This window comes from Syngnathus typhle, linkage group LG7 (assembly GCF_033458585.1).
Source record: "Syngnathus typhle isolate RoL2023-S1 ecotype Sweden linkage group LG7, RoL_Styp_1.0, whole genome shotgun sequence".
Taxonomy (NCBI): Eukaryota; Metazoa; Chordata; class Actinopteri; order Syngnathiformes; family Syngnathidae; genus Syngnathus; species Syngnathus typhle.
Genome location: NC_083744.1, coordinates 2,085,016 through 2,104,975, shown reverse-complemented (window position 1 = coordinate 2,104,975; position 19,960 = coordinate 2,085,016). Strand labels below are relative to the sequence as shown.

General features: G+C 41.8%; 2 protein-coding genes across 19 annotated transcripts in view; one reads left to right on the top strand and one right to left on the bottom strand.

Moving 5' to 3' along the window:
• ciapin1 (cytokine induced apoptosis inhibitor 1) overlaps window positions 1-19,960 on the bottom strand; it is a 144,595-nt gene that overhangs the window by 114,741 nt on the left and 9,894 nt on the right. For 6 of the 11 annotated variants that reach the window (XR_009715051.1, XR_009715050.1, XM_061284309.1 and 3 more), the window contains exon 1: window positions 2,867-3,022. The exons of 1 other annotated variant lie outside the window; for it this stretch is intronic. Coding sequence is in view for 1 of the 10 variants with exons in the window: in XM_061284310.1 (XP_061140294.1) it covers window positions 2,867-2,885 (19 nt within the window). In the remaining 9 variants the exon portion in view is untranslated. Of the gene's footprint in view, window positions 1-600; window positions 808-2,866; window positions 3,023-19,960 lie in introns of those variants that run through there. 4 more of the 11 variants (XM_061284304.1, XM_061284305.1, XM_061284310.1 and 1 more) reach the window with 4 other exon arrangements.
• adat1 (adenosine deaminase tRNA specific 1) overlaps window positions 8,320-19,960 on the top strand; it is a 49,390-nt gene continuing 37,749 nt past the window's right edge. For 4 of the 8 annotated variants that reach the window (XR_009715048.1, XM_061284296.1, XM_061284301.1 and 1 more), the window contains exons 1-3: window positions 8,619-8,770; window positions 8,853-8,997; window positions 16,408-16,476. Coding sequence is in view for 7 of the 8 variants with exons in the window: in XM_061284296.1 (XP_061140280.1) it covers window positions 8,856-8,997; window positions 16,408-16,476 (211 nt within the window). In the remaining variant the exon portion in view is untranslated. Of the gene's footprint in view, window positions 8,771-8,852; window positions 8,998-13,203; window positions 13,305-13,420; window positions 13,543-16,407; window positions 16,477-19,960 lie in introns of those variants that run through there. The other 4 variants (XM_061284298.1, XM_061284297.1, XM_061284302.1 and 1 more) reach the window with 4 other exon arrangements.

Genomic DNA, 19,960 nt, shown 5'->3' with positions numbered 1-19,960 from the left:
TAATATTTGACCAAACTCTCTCCTTTCAAAAGCACATTAAGAATATAACCAGAATTGCGTTTTTTCACCTTCGTAATATTGCAAAGATTCGTCCGATCCTCTCGACCGGTGATGCGGAAACTATTATACATGCGTTCGTCACGTCGCGCCTGGACTACTGTAATGTACTTTTTTCGGGTCTTCCTAAGTCCCGCATCAAAAGTCTACAGTTAGTACAAAATGCCGCTGCAAGGCTGCTCTCTCGGACAAGAAAATTTGATCACATTACCCCAATACTAGCCAACTTACATTGGCTCCCGGTCCATTTAAGATGTGACTTCAAGGTTCTTCTATTAACCTATAAATCGCTGCATGGCTTAGCGCCTTCATATCTCGTCAACCTAGTTGTTCCTTATGTTCCGTCTCGTAACCTTCGTTCGCAAAACGCTACCCTTTTAGCGACACCGAGGGCCAAGAAAATGTCTGCAGGCTCTAGAGCATTTTCTATTCGGGCTCCAGAGCTTTGGAATGCCCTACCAATGGATATCAGGACTGCTACCTCAGTAGAAACATTTAAGACACGTTTAAAGACACATTTCTATGACATGGCCTTTAACTAACCTGTAGTGGCCGATTCGGCTGGAGTTTGTTTTCTCTCCCTCTCCACCCCCTCCCTCCCCCCTCCCCGGCCGGGGAGGTGGTTAGGTGGCACCCATGCTGACAGCGGCTATCTGGATTCTCGTGGGCCAAATCAGGATGGGGGAACTGCAGCTCAACCTCCTCGAAGACACTGCCAGGACAATTGAGGGCTCCTTCGGCAGCCCTCTGCTATGACATGGACATCCACTTTTTATTTAATTGATTTTCATGTTGTATCATTTGTGCCCTCTCTGCATCCATTTCAACCTGGTGAACCTGAAAGGGGGATCCTTCCATCTGTGGTCCCTTCTCAAGGTTTCTCATTTTCCCCTGCTAGGGGTTTTTAAGTTTTTCCTTGCCCTTTTGGGAGCTTAAGATCAGGGGATGCTTTGAGAATAATTGTCAATTTCTGTCTATGTGAAGCCCTTTGAGACTGCTTGTGATTTAGGGCTATACAAATAAACTTGACTTGACTTGACCAATGTGTTAGATCGAACTTTAGTCAGTTCCGATTATTTTAGAGGAGATCGTTTGAGAAACGCGATTGTTTACACTTTGCTGAGGCTCATGGGAGTCTGCGAGCTGAAGCTCATGGTAGTTTGCGGGTGGCTAATGCTATAATGATAGCTGCTATACGCACGAGGCTATTTCATTTCCAAATACGCTGCTTTGTTAATGTTTCGAGTAAATTTACGGATCGATATGGAAGGGAAACATAGGTAAGCAGTACCAATGTGTTAGATCGAACTTTAGTCAGTTCTGATCATTTTATAGGAGATAGTTTGAGAAACGTGATTGTTTACAGAGGGCTCATTGGTTATTGGCTAGTGGATGCATACCACAACCCTCGTCAACCTCAGTTTGTTGCAGTATAGCTTCTATTTTATGCGCCTTTTACTCCGGTGTGCCCTATATATGAAATCATTTCTAAAATAAAAAAATTCAATGAGGGTGCCACATCCGGCCCACGGGGCCTTTTAATCCGGCCCGCCAAACTTGAATAAATTATTGTATTGGGCCGTAGTTTGCCCATGTCTGGGTTAGATCATCGGCTAGCATCGGCCGATTTAATCGGCAGGTCAATGAATCAGCGAGGTCCAAAAAGAAGTTTAGTGTTCAGTTAAAGTGTAAGTGAAATGGACCTTAATTTGGGTCGATCGCGCAACCACAGCGCGCCGGGCGCTCAGTGTCGCATTGCTTTAGGAGCGTCTTTGTGTTTTAGGATGGCTTTACTGCTCCCACTTGCTTCCTTTGGAGGCATAATTAGAGTTGATGCAATCCTCAGAGTAACGAGAACGTAATAACTAACTGAGTCAGTTGGCATCATCTCGCGAGGTTCAACAACCGAATTTTGTCCGACATCCGAAGCAAAAAAATCTCGACTTTTTTATTCGAATACCAATTTGTTCGAGAACCGGGACGTTCGAAAACCGAGGCTCCACTGTATGTCCATCCATCCATCCATTATCTGTACCGCTTGTCCCCACGGTGAGCCTATCCCAGCAGTCATCGGGCAGTAGGCGGGGGACACCCTGAACTGGTCGCCAGCCAATCACAGGGCACACACAGACGAACAACCATTTGCACTCGCACTCACACCTAAGGACAATTTGGAGAGCTCAATCGGCCTACCAAGCATGTTTTTGGGATGTGGGAGGAAACCGAAGTGCACGGAGAAAACCCACGCGGGCCGGGGAGAGCACACAAACTCCACAAAGGGAGGGCTGGAGGTGGAATCGAACCCGCACCCTCCTAACTGTGAGGCGGTCGTGCTAACTAACCAGTGCCCCACCGAGCCGCAATGTTTTTCCATCGGAAATTATTTTAGTAATCTCTACAAGTGTTAACATTTTCCTATGACAACTTCATGATTTTCGATAGGGGGTGATTCCAAACACAAACATTCATTAGTTACTGTCAATTCAATGTCGCTATTAGACGATAGTATCTTTCAATCAGTAACAAACGTAAATGGCTTCAAACGCAACATAGCCTCCGAAGCATTATCAGGTTAACTAACCACCGTGCTGCCATCAGTTACCCAGTCAACGCTTCTATTTTTGTACTGCGTCATGTCAACTAAAGTACGTGGCATAATAGTTAGCTTTGGCAAACCGCATGACAACCAGCGGAAGCCCAAGTCAAATTATACGGCAAACGTAATGACAAATTCACAACTATACTTTAGTTATTTAATAACTGGTGATTACAGTAATTTAAACTGACAAGTTTAAACGCAGCAACTTACCTTGGTTTGTTATCAACATTTACTTGAAACTAGGAGTTGAGTGTCAAGACGCGTTATGCGCCCCTAGTGCGTTCTAAGGTGCGCATGCGCAGATGTTCGGCCATCTTGGATCGTTAATTACGGCAACTATACTCAGTCAAAACTAGTGATGTGCATTTCAGTTATTTTACGTGAACTGAATCTTTAGAATCGGTTCACTCCAAAGATTCGTTCAAACTAATCGTTCAATGACACACACACAAACAGATCCGGCTTTTTTTTTTTTTTTTTTACAACATCCAGTGGAAACAACCCATACACATCAAACAATACAACTACACAACCCCCACCAAATTATTATATATAATAATAATTGGCTCGGGTAATTAACACATTTCTTTCTATATACAACACCTACACCAGGGGCCACCAACCGAAGAAACCTGCTCCGTCCTGCTTCAATGACTACCGCCCCGTGGCACTTACGCTCATCATCATCATGGAGCACATCCGTTCCGTTCTCCCCCCCACCATTGACCCCTTCCAGTTTGCGTACCGAGCCAAGCGGTCCTCTGAGGATGCCATCTGCTCTGCCCTCCACTCGGCCCTCACCCACCTGGAGAGGAGGGACTCGTATGTGAGATTGCTGTTTGTGGACTTCAGTTCTGCCTTCAACACCATTGTGCCACAACGTCTCATCAGCAAACTTGACAAGCTGGGCCTCAGTACCTACCTCTGCAACTGGCTACTGGACTTCCTCTGTCAGAGGCCACAGGTGGTACGTGTGGGCGACAAAATCTCCGCCAGCATCACGCTGAGCACGGGGGCCCCCCAAGGCTGCGTGCTCAGTCCGCTGCTCTTCACCCTCCTGACGCATGACTGCGCTGCAACCTACAGCAACAACCGCATAGTGAAGTTTGCTGACGACACGACTCTGGTGGGTCTCATCACCAAGGGAGACGAGACTCAGTACAGGCTGGAGGTTGACCTTCTGACCACGTGGTGCAAGGACAACAACCTCCTGCTGAACGTCGACAAGACCAAGGAGATTGTTGTTGACTTCCGGAAGGGTCACACCCAACACCTGCCGCTGACCATCGACGGTGCTGTGGTGGAGAGAGTGGGGAGCGCCAGGTTCCTGGGGGTGCACATCAGTGAGGATCTCTCCTGGTCCACCAACACCGCATCACTGGCTAAGAAGGCCCAGCGCCGCCTGTACTTCCTGCGGAAACTCAGGCGAGCGAGCGCTCCTCCGGCCGTCATGACTACGTTTTACCGTGGCACCATTTGCGCATATTTGTCCGATCGCGCAACTGCAGCGCACCGCCGAACGCGCAACCATAGCGCGTCGCCCACCGCGCAACTGCACCACTCTGGTCGCATTATTGTGACAGAGCTGTCGCTGAAATTTAGAAAATATTTTTGAAGTCCTGATGTACTTTCCAAAATTGAAGTGGACCTCAGTGCGCAGGGAGCTTAATTTGGTCCGATCGTGCAACACTTAATAAGTCGAAGTCAAAGTCAGCTTTATTGTCAATCTCTCCACATGTCACAACACACAAAGAGACCGAAATTACGTTTTCTTTATCCCACGGTGACGAGACATATTACACGATAGACATACAAGTAAGCGACACAATATAAAACAAGAAGGCAAAAATTCAAACAATAAATAGTAAGAGTGATGAATAATAATAATAATAATAATAATAATAATAATAATAATAATAATAATAATAATAATAATAATAATAATAATAATAATAATAATAATAATAATAATAATAATAGAGGCAATGGGTCCCATTTTTATAGTCTTTGGTATGGTCTTAACTAGGCTGGATGTAATTTTTTTTTGTTGGCGTTGATTTCTCCGACTGCCCGTAAACGCACCACCGCGCTCCGTGCGTGCACGGGAAAGAGGCGGCTCTGTATGGGAGAGACGTTGAAGAGGAATAAAAACACCCTTGGAAACCAAAACTTGCCCCTCGTCGTGACTCGGAGCCGCAACAAATGTTTCGGATTTGTGTAGGGTACATTGTGACAGACAGCAAACTAGCAGGTGATCGAGCGAGCGTCTGATACAAGAGCATTGCAGTCGTATGGAGCGTGTTTGAAGTGAACAGCAGAGACGAAAGGAACAAGGCAAAGTGTTGTAAAATAAAATATTACCTGTAATACGCATTTTGTTATTTGCTGATTGAAACTGCTAATTAAACTGTGAATTGAAACTAATAGGAAGAAAACATATCTCGCTCTTAATATAGCTGACGTGTCTTGCGCATACGTTCTGCGCATCTGCAATGGCGGCCTCCGTATGACGTCCGGTCCGCGATGGAGATTAAAAACAAACAATATTTGACAATAACACACCATCAAGGATTGCACCATCGCATCAAACGATGTGTCGTCAATTATGGATTTTTTTGACTAAGTGTGTTGGGCAGGATGGCTGAATGCGATGCGCGATTGACAACAAACAAGAAGAAAGGTGAGTTTTATTTCGGGGGAGATTTGTCATGTCTCGTCCCCAGTTTTGCTATGTGTCTAGGTTGCCATAGTTTCTGTTCGCGTCGCCCCTCTCTTCCTGTGTCACCTCAATCAATGTAACGTGTTTTGTATTTAAGTCCTGTCTGCCCCTCGCTCACCGTTGGATCATTGCATGTGTTACTGTCATTCTGTTCCTGTCTTTGGTAATGTCACCCTGTCTTTTTGTTCCACGACTTTGTCGGTCAGTCCTGTTGTTGGTTTTGTTGTTCCATGACTTTCTTTAAAAAAAAAAAAAAAAATTAAAAAAAAAATAATATATATATATTTTTTTGTACCCATGTATAATACGCACCCCAGATTTTAGGACAATAAATTAGTTAGATTTTGCGCACTATACACGGAAAAAACCGGTACTACCGGAAGCCGTGTCAGAAAGCTCGGTGCACTCTACTCTATTTGTATCAGTCCCGAATTTAGAGCGTGGGCTGTGACGACAGCATTCTTGTAATTTGCGCGCTGAGCTTTCAGATGCAGTTTTGCGCTAAAGCCACCCACAAACCTTCCCCTGGAATCCTTCCGTTAAAATGTCGCCCAAGTAAAGCAGGGTGAACACAGTGCCGAGCGTTTAAAATAGAGTGGCCAATTTGGCTCGACGTACGCGACGTGACGTTCAGCCACATGAACGTCAACATCTACCTGTCAAAGATCGAGGTAAACGGACCAACACCTCGGATCTCGCCTAAGAATTGCCACAACAAATTTTACTCCAGACTATGACGCACTATCAAACTTTAACAAAAAAGACAGCGGTGTCTACAAGCCTACTGGAACCTACAAAAGGATTATAAGGAAGGAACACAAGAACTTTAAGAGACTGCTCATATGTGTCAGAGAGGTTCTGCTCTGACAACTGAGCTGAACTTTTATCTGTTAAGATTGTGCATGGCACAACAGAAAGTTAATGTTCCATGGTTTTTTTTCTATGAAGAACCCAGAGAGAGTTATTTAGTTATTACCGTTTTTTTCCGTGTATAGTGCGCCCCCATGTATAGTACGCACCCCTAAAAATGGCATGCTGATGCTGGAAAAAAGCTTGTACCCATGTATAATACGCACCCAATTTTTATGAATTTTTTTTAAAAAAAAATTAATTTTTTTTTTTTTTTTTTTAAGTCCCAATGATCGTCACACACGCAGGGAGGCAATGGGTCCCATTTTTATAGTCTTTGGTATGGTCTTAACTAGGCTGGATGTAATTTTTTTTGTTGGCGTTGATTTCTCCGACTGCCCGTAAACGCACCACCGCGCTCCGTGCGCATGGAGCGTGTTTGAAGTGAACAGCAGAGAAGAAAGGAACAAGGCAAAGTGTTGTGAAATAAAATATTACCTGTAATACGGATTTAGGTAGAGAACTGAACTCTCGCTCTTTATATAGCTGACGTGTCTTGCTCATCCGTTCTGCGCATCTGTAATGGCGGCCTCCGTATGATATCCGGTTTGCGTGTGTGCGAGAGAGAGCGAGAGAGAGAGCGCGCGAGAGAACGCTCAACCGTAGCGCGCCGCCGACCGCCCAACTGCACCGGGCTGGTCGATTATTGTGACAGAGCCGTCGCTGAAATTTAGAAGATATTTTTAAAGTCCTGATGTACTTTCTAAAATTTAAGTGGACCTCAGTGCACACTGCGCAGGGAGCTTAATTTGGTGCGGTCGCGCAACCGCAGCGCGCCGGGCGCTCACTGTCGCATTGCTTAAAGAGCGCATTTGTGTTTTAGGATGAACAGCAGAGACCAAAGGAACAAGGCAAAGTGTTGTGAAATAAAATATTACCTGTAATACGCATTTTGTTATTTGCTGATTGAAACTGCTAATTAAACTGTGAATTGAAACTAATAGGAAGAAAACAACTCTCGCTCTTTATATAGCTGACGTGTCTTGCGCATCCGTTCTGTGCATTTTATTTCACAACGCTTTGCCTTTCTTCTCTGCTGTTCACTTCAAACACGCTCCATGCGACCGCAATGCTCTCGTATCAGACAAGGCTTGCTCGATCACCTGCTCGTTTGCTGTCCCGTGCGCGCACGAAGCGCGGTGGTGCGTTTACGGGCAGTCGGAGAAATCAACGCCAACAAAAAAAATTACATCCAGCCTAGTTAAGACCATACCAAAGACTATAAAAATGGGACCCATTGCCTCCCTGCGTGTGTGACGATCATTGGGACTTTAAAAAATAAAAATAAAAAAATTAAAAAAAAAAAATTTTTTTTTTTTTTTTTTTTGTACCCATGTATAATGCGCACCCCAGATTTTAGGACAATAAATTAGTTAAATTTTGCGCACTATACACGGAAAAGAACGGTATTTATTTCCTGTTTTCTCTGTGAAGAACTCAGAGAGGGTTATTTAGTTATTATTTATTTCATTAATATTGTTATTATTTGTTTCCTGACTTTTTTTCTGTAAAGAACCTGGAAAGGGTTATTAAATAACCGTTATTTGGTTATGTGTGGCTTTCTGGAAAACAATAAATTTTTTAAGCTCCCCTACGATCGTCACACTTTTTCTGTTACAAATTGACACCGGCCCGCCATCAGAGAAGGGAAAGGTTATGTGGCCCTCACAGGAAAAAGTTTGGGGACCCCTGCTTTATATGACAATATGTATATGTGTTTTACGTTGTTTTATGAGTTGGTGTCCCCGAAATTAACAAATGTCGGCATAACGTTTTTTCCCAAACTTTTATTCAAACACAAACACATTCGATATAATAAAAGACATCTTTAATTTTAGAAACCATTTTTTTATATCAGTTCAGAAACGTTGAAAGATAGGGCAAAAAAACAAATAATCAAAGCTTTATCATCAAAGACAAACGATAGAACTGTTGTCTTGGCAGCTGGTCTGACAAAATGTATCTTATTACAAACCACAGACCAGAAACAACATACTTCTCACGTGCCCGGTAACAGCACAGTCTCTCTGGCTATCAGGTTTCGTGGCAGGATTGAGGACCCAGGGAAGCGGGGCAAGAGTGTCTATTATTTATTATTTACTAACGAAGGACTATTGTTCACCTATGAGGAGTTTCTTAGGAAATATCATATCCCAATGACTCCTAGCGATTATGCTTGAGTGTTTTTGGACCATTCCCTCTGGTGTGTTAAATTAACCAGTGTACATTAATTAATGACGAGCAACTGAAAAAACAAAATGAAAAACAAACAAAAAACAGCCTTTGTTTTATGCCTTTATCTATTGTAGGTTAGCATGATGCCTTTGATTTAAATGTGGAAATTATGTTAACTTCTTATCTGTTATCTGTTTGTTTTCCTCCAACTCTTTTGATTTCTTTTATCATGAAAATCCTGACTTCACCTGACCCGGAAATAGTAAAGTTTTATCCTGTTTTCTGTGGCTGCGCAAATACCTTGTCAAAAAGTAAGAAACGGCGAAACTGACTACCAGTAAGTTTTTAAACGCATTTCCCCATCGATCTAAAGATACTGAAACTCACTCACAGGCCATGGTGACTGCTGATGAAATTGCTCAATTGTGTTATGAGCGTTTCAACGATCTACCGCGGAGAGGAAAACCCGAACCGGGAAGAGAATGGACCTCGCTCGCCGCTGTGGTGAAAATCAGCCGATGTGCAAAATCGGATAGAGGTTTGTTTGTGCATGTGGTTACGTGTGCGTCCGATTTGTGCATAGAGTCCCTCGACCCTTGCTAAAAATAGTAATACATCCTACAAAATCATACTGTGGTCAAACCAGCCGTCTTTCATTTTCTCGTGGTCAAACCAACTGCTCTTGGGAAAACAAAGTGTGCCCATGTTATAGGTTTTACGGTAAAAAAGAGCTAAGGAAGAGCAGTACTGTACAGTAATCCCTCGGTACATCGCGGTTCATTTATCCCGGATTTCACCCCCCCCCCCCCAAATATATGTATATTTTTTTAAAAGTCAAAATAAAACTTCCAAATTGAGGAATTATGGCACGAAACCTGCCCACACGCCAGCGGAAGGCAAGGAGTGCCCACACAATTGCAGTGTGTACTAGGGGTGTAAATCGCGGGTTTTGTCACGATACGATATAATATCGATATAAAGAACTACGATACAATATTTGCCGATATCTTAAAGCCTGCTGCGATTCAATCACGATATATCGCGATATAGTGCTCTACGATCGATATATATTTTTTTTAATAAAAAATATAGAACAATATCCTGATTTATAACAATTCATACGCAAAATCAACAAGGTACTGCAAACTCTTTATTTAGGAAATTACAAGAGTATTGTAGTATACAAATTGCTTACTTTAACACTGAACTTTGATGTCGTGTTTTTTCTTTAAATGTGCGGCGATATTTGTGCTCCCTGAATATTTGATCACCGCATGGCAGGATTTACAAACTGCACGTGTCTTGTCCGTTGAGCCATCTTTTCTTTGGAATCCAAAGTGCTTCCAAACGAATGACTTGAAGCCTAAAGGGGAGCAAATTTCCTCGTCTTTTTGGACACTAGCCATAGCACCAGCCCAGGAGCTGCGTACTAGTTGTCGCCTCCCCTTTCACGTGCGTGCTCTGCTCACAACACAACAACGCCGGGCGCACTGCTCCCGGAAAGAGGAAGCAAGCAACAATGAACTGGATTTCAAAATAAAGTCGCGTCTAATGTCCGAGGTCAAACACGGCGATATAAATCGATGTTTACCTTTAGCATCGATGCCAATAAATCGTAGAGCATTATATCGATTAATCGATGTGTATCGATGTATCGTTACACCCCTAGTGTGTACACTTGTACCTTTTTAGTACAAGCTCAGCTCAGTGGGCTAGTGATAGTGTCCGCCCTGAGACTGGAAGGTTGTGTGTTCAAACCCTGGCCGGGTCATACCAAAGACTATAAAAATGGGACCCATTGCCTCCCTGCTTGGCACTCAGCTTTAAGGGTTGGAATTAGGGGGTTAGATCCAGAGGCGTAGCCAGGAATTTTTCAAGTAGGGGCACACGCCCACAGGAAAAAAAATCGAACATCTCCCACGCTGTTCGCTGATCGCTAAAACAACATCCGGGTCCGGGTGGCAAACGGTGAATGGATAACATCGCGCACATAGAATAGCGCAAGCACATTCGCGCAAGACCGAAAGAAAAAAACGGCATGAAAATGAAGAATCGAAAAAGCTCTTTTTTTTTTTTTTTTTTTTTTTTTTTTTTTTTTTCCAACCGGGGCACAGGGAGTCCTAACCGGCTTGTCTACGCCTCTGGTTAGATCACCAAATGATTCCCGAGCGCGGCGCCACTGCTGCTCACTGCTCCCCTTTCCCCCAGGGGATGGATCAAAATCACACGGGGATGGGTCAAATGCAGAGGACAAATTTTACCACACCCAGATGTGTGTGTGACGATCATTGGGACTTTAACATTTAACTTTAACTTTATAAAAAATTTTTTTTATAATAATAAGAATTCTAAAAACACATTTAGCATTGTACCTTCTTATAGAAAGATTGTCATAATAATAAGAGTTCTAAAAACATATTTACAGTATGTACACTTGTACCTTGTTATAAAAAAATTATAATAATAAAAGTTGTTCTAAAAACATATTTACAGTATGTAAACAGAATTCTTCATGTTATTTATGTTATTCAGCCGTGCTTTGATTTGAGGTAGGGTGATTTATTTTGAAGGCTGTTTTCAGGCGATACGACTTCCTGTTTTACGTTCGCGTACATATGTTACAAGGGTACAGGAATCATTGACGATGTAAGTGGGTCTCCTAACAAGAGAAATGAATAGGGGTGTAAATCGCGGGTTTTGTCACGATACGATATCATATCGATACAAAGAACTATGATACGATATTTGCCGATATCTTAAAGCCTGCTGCGATTCATTCACGATATATCACGATATAGTGCTCTACCATCGATATATATATTTTTTTAAATAAAGAATATAGAACAATATCCTGATTTATAACAATTCATACGCAAAATCAACAAGGTACTGCAAACTCTTTATTTAGGAAATTACAGGGAGTATTGTAGTATACAAAGTGCTTATTTTAACACTCAACTTTGATGTCGTGTTTTTTCTTTAAATGTGCGGCGAGATTTGTGCTCCCTGAATATTTGATCACCGCATGGCAGGATTTACAAACTGCACGTGTCTTGTCCGTTGAGCCATCTTTTCTTTGGAATCCAAAGTGCTTCCAAACAAATGACTTGAAGCCTAAAGGGGAGCAAATTTCCTCGGCTTTTTGGACACTAGCCATAGCACCAGCCCAGTAGCTGCGTACTAGTTGTCGACTCCCCTTTCACGTGCGTGCTCTGCTCCCAACACAACAACGCCGCGCACTGCTCCCGGAAAGAGGAAGCAAGCAACAATGAACTGGATTTCAAAGTAAAGTTGCGTCTAATGTCCGATGTCAAATACGGCGATATAAATCGATGTTTACGTTTAGCATCAATGCTAATAAATCGTAAAGCATTATCTCGATTAATCGATGTGTATCGATGAATCGTTACACCCCTATTTCATATACATTTATTGACACACAAAAAATGTACAGACCATTTTTCGCTGATTACACTTGTCGCGGGTGGTTTTTGGAACCAATTATCTGCAATAAACGAGGGATTACTGTAGAACAGAAACGCCGTAAAAGAGAGCGAAGGGAAAGCATTGCATTGCGATAGCATGTAAACGCCGTGAAAGAGTGTGACGGGAAAGCATTACAGTGCGATAGCATGTAAACACATCCGCTTTTAAAAATAAAAGATAGCAATTTTGAATATGCCTCACCATGTTGCAATTTTGTCAGTTTTCAAAATGAAAGAAGTGTTACGGACATGCACATTTAAAATAGCCTCAGCGGTGCAGTTTATGGTAATTTAATATAATAAAAAACATGACATGGAAGCAATTGAATTAAAACGCTAATATTTACCATAACAAATTCATAAAAACATCTGAGGAACATTCAAATGGGATTGTAAGAAGTGTATCTACACCAGCCCATATAGGACTATCATCATGCAATGTTTGGGGTCAATACGTCATGACCTGTGAGCTATTGAGCTCGTCAATCGTGCACGTATCTGATGTAAGTGACCGGCTCTCCGTTTAAAGGGTAAAATTCTGTACTTTAGCCCCTCTGCAGTAACGCAGTCTGTAGGGGAGACGAGAATTGATTTAAGCCGGTACGGAAAGATTAGTTCCGGGTCTAACCGCTGTTCAGGTAACTAATCTATTGTTAGATTGATTCCGTCATTTCCGAACACCAGTCCCGCTGAAATCAAAGAAACCCGAGGGTTGGGTAACTACTTTGTCGAGACCCAGGATCTCCTCGATCGCGGCCGTTTCAGCGGCTCTCCTTTCCTATTAAGATTGTTGCTTTTGTTATCACTCGGAATAGTTTTGCTGTCTTTGTTAAGACCGCGGGAACTCGTTTATTTTCACTAGCGTACACTCACACTAGCTGAAGTTAACGGTTTCGAACCAGATTCTGACACTCCGTTTAAAAAAGAACTGAACGGTTTAAAGCAGTGGTCCCCAACCTTTTTTGCGCCACGGACCGGTTACATGTCAGAAATATTTTTGCGGACCGGCATTTATATAAATAAAGAATACATTTATATAAATAAATAAATAAATAATACATTTATAATAAATATATAAATACGATGAAATAAAATGATACGACTGACATAAAAACAAGTACAAATGACAAAAATAAAACTCACCATTACGTTGAATTAGTGGGAGCACTGAGTTTGTTTCTCAGAAATGAGCCGGTCCCATCTAGACATAATCGGAGACAATGACACCCGAAGTGATTAAGGTTTGTCTTTTATTGCAGGATGTTTGGTCTCCATGTGTTGAAGCTTGGCGGCCCGGTACCAAGTGACTCACGGACCAGTACCGGTCCGCGGCCCGGTGGTTGGGGACCACTGGTTTAAAGTACCGTTTTTTTCCTTGTATAATGCGCAAAATGTAACTAATTTATTGTCCTAAAATCTGGGGTGCGCATTATACATGGGTACAAATTTTTTTTAAATTTTTTTTTTTTTTTTAAGAAAGTCATGGTACAACAAAACCAACAACAGGACTGACCGACAAAGACGTGGAACAAAAAGACAGGCTGACATTACCAAGGACAGGAACAGAAACCAAACAGACATCATGACATCATCCGACGGTGAGCGAGGGGCAGACAGGACTTAAATACAAAACACGTTACATTGATTGAGGTGACACAGGAAGGGAGGGGCGACGCAAACAGAAACTATGGCAACCTAGACACATAGCAAAACTGGGGAAGAGACAAATCTCCCTCAAAATAAAACTTGAAATCACCTTTCTTCTTGTTTGTTGTCAATCGCGCATCGCATTCAGCCATCCTGCCCAACACACTTAGTCAGTAAAATTCATAATTGACGACACATCGTTTGATGCGATGGTGCAATCTTGATGGTGTGTTATTGTCAAATATTGTTTGTTTCTTAATCTCCATCGCGGACCGGACGTCATACGGAGGCAATATGACTGCACATGCGCACCATGGATCCGATGCGCAGAACGGATGCGCAAGACACGTCAGCTATATAAAGAGCGAGAGTTGTTTTCTTCCTATTAGTTTCAATTCACAGTTTAATTAGCAGTTTCAATCAGCAAATAACAAAATGCGTATTACAGGTAATATTTTATTTCACAACACTTTGCCTTGTTCTTTTCGTCTCTGCTGTTCACTTCAAACACGCTCCATACGACCGCAATGCTCTCGTATCAGACGCTTGCTCGATCACCTGCTCGTTTGCTGTCTGTCACAATGTACCCTACACAAATCCGAAACATTTGTTGCGGCTCCGAGTCACGACGAGGGGCAAGTTTTGGTTTCCAAGGGTGTTTTTATTCCTCTTCAACGTCTCTCCCATACAGAGCCGCCTTTTTCACGTCCGCACGCCTTTTTCACATGTGCGCACCGAGCGCGGTGGTGCCTTTACGGGCAGTCGGAGAAATCAACGCCAACAAAAAAAATTACATCCAGCCTAGTTAAGACCATACCAAAGACTATAAAAATGGGACCCATTGCCTCCCTGCGTGTGTGACGATCATTGGGACTTAAAAAAAAAAAAAAAAAAAAATTAAAAAATTTTTTAAAATTTTTTTGAAAAAATTCGGTGCGTATTATACATGGGTACAGGCTTTTTTCCAGCATCAACATGCCATTTTTAGGGTGCGTATTATACATGGGGGCGCATTATACACGGAAAAAAACGGTATGACTATGATAGAGAAACAAAAGAGATTTAAAGCATAAAAGATCTAAATAATCATTACCGTAATTTTTGGACTATAAGTCTCTCCGGAGTATAAGTCGCATTTTGGGGGGGCAATTTATTCGACAAAATCCAACACCAAGAACAGACATGAACGAGCAACAACAGGCTAAACGATACGGTATGCTAACGTGACAAACACAAACGAGGAGCTGAGAACGGGCCTGACGTAACATTCAGTTATTTAAAAAAAAATATTACATAAATAACACGTTTATAAAACCATTTGTGTCACTCCAATTCATTAAATCCATCGATCGTCCTTTGTCAACAATGCCGCGCCGCAGTTCAAATTATTCCACAGGCCCATACAACGATATATAAACTATATTTTAAATAACTACCACATAAACAACAATATTATCAAACCATTTGTGTCACTCCAAATCATTAAATCCATCGATCAAATTTCTCGTCTTTTATCGATCGTACTTTGTCAACAATGCCGTGTGCCGCGCCGCAGTTCAAATTATTCCACAGGCCCATACAACGATAAATAAACTATATTTTAAATAACTATCACATAAACAACAATATTATCAAACCATTTGTGTCACTCCAAATCATTAAATCCATCGATCAAATTTCTCGTCCTTTATGTCATGCTGGTGACAGAGGACATGTCCAGAGGATATGGCGCTTTAAAGTGTTAATTACGTAGTTTGATTTTATTCCCTCTATTTTTCATGTTTTGAATAAGTTCAAGTGAAGTAATGAACTGTATATTTACAGTAATAAGTTCAATTAAAAAAAACATTCAAATGAAAAAATAAGAGGTGTATCTCAACCAGCCCACATGGGACGACCATCCTGCAATGTTTGTTATGAGTCAATTAGGTTACATGACTTTGGAGTTATTGAGCAAAAATGCTATTATATACAGTGATAAATATATTAAAAATATCTGAAACATTGGAATGAAATTGTAAGAAGTGTATCTCAATGAGCCCATGTATGACTATCATTGTGCACATTTTGGAGTTAATAGGTCTTACTGTAAATATCAATAGCTCCCAGGTCATGTGAACTATTGACCCCAAACTGTGACAACACATGGGCTGATTGAGATACACGTCATATAATCTCATTTGAATGACTAATTAAAAATATATATATTTTATATATAAAATTTTTGGCGGGTCGGTGGAGCACTTGTTAGCACGTTTGCCTCACAGTTAGGAGGGTGCGGGTTTGATTCCACCTCGGGCCCTCCCTGTGTGGAGTTTGCATGTTCTCCCCATGTCCGCGTGGATTTTCTCCAGGCACTCCGGTTTCCTCCCAAATCCCAAAAACATGCTTGGTAGGCCGATTCCGCACTCCAAATTGCCCCTAGGTATGAGTGCGAGTGCGGATGGTTGTTTGTCTCTGTGTACCCTGCGACTAGCTGGCAACCAGTTCTGGGTGTCCCCCGCCTACTGCCCGATGACTGCTGGGATAGGCTCCAGAACGCCCGCGACCCCCGTGGGGATAAGCTGAAGATGGATGGATGGATGGATGGATGGATGGATGGATGGATGGATGGATGCCTCCCTCCTCCAATTCCATAGATTCCAAAACAGCCATGCAAATGATTTGCTAAACCTGCCATATCCCTTTGGGGCACCATAGATTTGATTTACTTAAGAAGATAAATCATATTGATTTATTTGTCTTCTCATTTGTGTTTTACAGGTATTTTAGACCCACCGTTCATTTAATCCTTTTATATCCCCTTTATCCCTCAGTTGAAAAAGAAGTTGTTTCCCTTGGAACTGGGACAAAGTGTATTGGACAGACTGCCATGAGTCCCAAAGGTATGTGGCGTATTTTTATTTTGAGTGATTGGTTTTGCTTAAATCTCTAGGGGCATAATTTAGTATCTAATGACGGTTTCAAGTTTTAAATGGTGATGGTTGGGTCAGCATAGGCATCTGGCATAAACATGGGCGTGTTGACCATCAGCAATTTTGATTTTCCCCAATGGCTGTTCCATTATCTGACAATTGAAAATTCACTTTTCAAGAACAACTACAGTATTTTCTGCACTATAAGGTGCACTGGATTTTTGTATTTTTTCCATATATAGTGTGCACCGGATTAAAACGTGCATAAAATACAAGCTACTGCATCAAACTGGGGTTGACTAGGGTGCCGTTATGCATCCACTAGATGGAGCTGTGCTAAAGGGAATGTCAACCCAGTCAATGAGGTAAAAAAAAAGCCCAACTCCCATTCCGTATGAACGTGATACGATTTGGCTTCGTACATGGGCCAGCAACCCCACTTATTTTTCATGGTCATACTTTCTTTAGTTAAAAAGAAAAAGCGAGTGCGTGCGTTGATGCATAATGCGTCATGTCGAAATAGCCGACTGGTTCGTGACATGGCCTCATGGTCGGTAAGAACTTGGTTCGATCCCAAGTGTGAGCATATACCTAAATCTGCTTTCAGATCTTTTGATTGATTGATTGATTGATTGATTGATTGATTGATTGATTGATTGATTGATTGATTGATATCTTTATTTTGAACATCCAAAACAAAAAAACCCCAAAAAAACAAATACCGTAATTTTTGGACTATAAGTCGCACCGGAGTATAAGTCCCACCAGCCATAAAATGCCCAAAAAAGTGAAAAAAAACATATATGTATGTAAGTCGCTCCTGAGTATAAGTCGCCCCCCCACCCAAACTATGAAAAAAAACGCGACTTATAGTCCGAAAATTACGGTAACACTCTAAAGTGCCTCATATAAGTCCATACAACAAACAAAAAATAAACCAACAAACAGAAATAAATAAAATAAATAAATAAACTTATTAATAATAATAATAATCAGGGCTGTGGTCTCGGACTCGGGGACTCGGACTCGGTCGGACTCGGTCATTTTTGCCGGACTCGGACTCGGTGCTGATTTTGACCGAGTCCACCGAGTCCGACAATAAAAAAAATACGTTCAATTTTATTTTCATCATGCTGCTGATTCGTGATTTTTGTGATGACTTGATCACTTCAAGATTTAAGAGTTTTTTATTTGCCATGTTTGAGCGTGCCAGACAAGGAATTTTACATTTAGGTGACTAACAACACTCAGGACATGTGAAAAATGGCAAAAAAAAATAAAAAATAAATTTCACTTTTATACACTGCGGTATCTTGAAGAAAAAAACAACAAAAATACTATTTTGAAACACTACTATGGCTGCTGCTTATTCTGGCTGTGTTGCTTGTGACTAGGGGTGTAAATCGCGGGTTTTGTCACGATACGATATATCGATACAAAGACGCTCGATACGATATTTGCCGATATCTTAAAGCCTGCTGTGATTCATTCATGATACATCACGATATAGTGCTCTACGATCGATATAGAACAATATCCTGATTTATAACAATTCATACGCAAAATCAACAAGGTACTGCGAACTCTTTATTTAGGAAATTACAAAGTGCTTCCAAACGAATGACTTGAAGCCCAAAGGCGAGCGAATTTCCTCGTCTTCTTGGACACTAGCCATAGCATCAGCCGCGTAGTTGTCGGCTCCCCTTTCACGTGCCTGCTCTGCTCACAACACAACACGCCGCGCACTGCTCCCGGAAAGAGGAATCAAGCAACAATGAACTGGATTTCAAAATAAAGTCGCGTCTAATGTCCGAGGTCAAAAACGGGCGATATAGATCGATGTTTACGTTTAGCATCGATGCCAACAAATCGTAGAGCGATTAATCAATGTGTATCGATGACTCGTTACACCCCTACTTGTGACTATTATGAGCTTTAGTAGGAATGCACGCTAGGTGACCTGCGTCAAAGGGCTCTAAAACCTTTCTTTTACTCTGCCATGTGACTCAGAGATTACACAAAGCAGTGGCGCTGTTTGGACCATCTGCATTGTATTAAAACCCAATCAATCAGCATTTAAATTAAATTCTTCTGACATTTTGCTCATCAAAAACAAGTTGTAATGAACGTGAACTTCCATGCATTTTATTCAGAAGGTTACTTTGAACCCCGAGGCTTAAATGGCGGCGCGGGGTATTTATGGATTTTTACGGCCTCCAGGGGGCGCTCTCGCAGGAAGCAAGTCGCTCTTGCTTCTTCTTCTTCTTATTATTATTATTATTATTATTTTGTGGTGTGCAAGGACTGGAGTCGGAGGCGGAGTGACAAATGACGGTGCCGACGGCAGTTGTTTTAATGACATTCATAATTATTCTCATTCAACAACGGCTAGACTCTTTTCCGTTTGAGAGTCTAACACACACACTAAACTAAACAGGAAATTCCCACACGTGTAAACTGTCCCACCGGAACTATGTAACGTGAACTTGGGTTCCGGGTGAATTATGTAAACCCACTACAATTTCTTCTTTGTTTGTCAGCGAGACAGACGAAGAAGAAATAATAAGAAATAATGCGCCGAAGAAGACGTGCTAGTTTGTGTTTTGAACATTTCGCGCATCACGCACACACCCTCATGGAAAACACACGAAGAAATGCATTTGATGCAGCTTTTAAGTTAAAAGCAATCGATTTGGCTGTCAAATAGGGAAATAGAGCTTAAATGGCGGCGCGGCGTATTTATGGATTTTTACGGCCTCCGGGGCGCTCTAGCAGGAAGCAAGAGCGAGACAGACGAAGAAGAGATAATGCGCCGAAGAAGACGTGCTAGTTTGTCAAGACGGTTGCGTAACCGTTTTCTTTATTTCGTGGTCCCGTCGACTCTGGAGCGAAACGTGTCGCTCGCTAGTTTAATGTAATTTAGCGCTTCGTGCATGAATAAAATTACCATGAACAGACCCTCATCACACTCGAAGAAATGAATAAAAGCGACAACAAAAGAGAGACTGATAAAGTGTGAGGCGAAGGATATCTAACGCTATTCCAATCGGACGCTGAGGAGGAAGGCTGGTTTCACCATTGCACAGGAGGAAGATGAAGACAATGAAGCTCTTTTTTTACATTTACTGGTATGTTTTTTAACGAGCCCTGTTGGTGCTGTACTACCGTGTTGCTGCTGTGTTACCGCCGCGTCTCAATGACTTTTACCGGGTATGTTATTTTTAATCCAGCCCTATTAGTCTTGTGTTACTTCCGTATTGCTGCGGTATTACTGCCGCGGCACGGGCAGTGTTTGGAAAGAAATGTTAAGGTATGTTATTAAAACTTTAAAAAAGCTTTCTGTGTCCAGTCTTTCTTTGTTAATAACTCGCGTTGGAAAGAAATGTTAAGGTATGTTATTAAAACGTTAAAAAAGCTTTCTGTGTCCAGTCTTTCTTTGTTAATAACTCGCGTG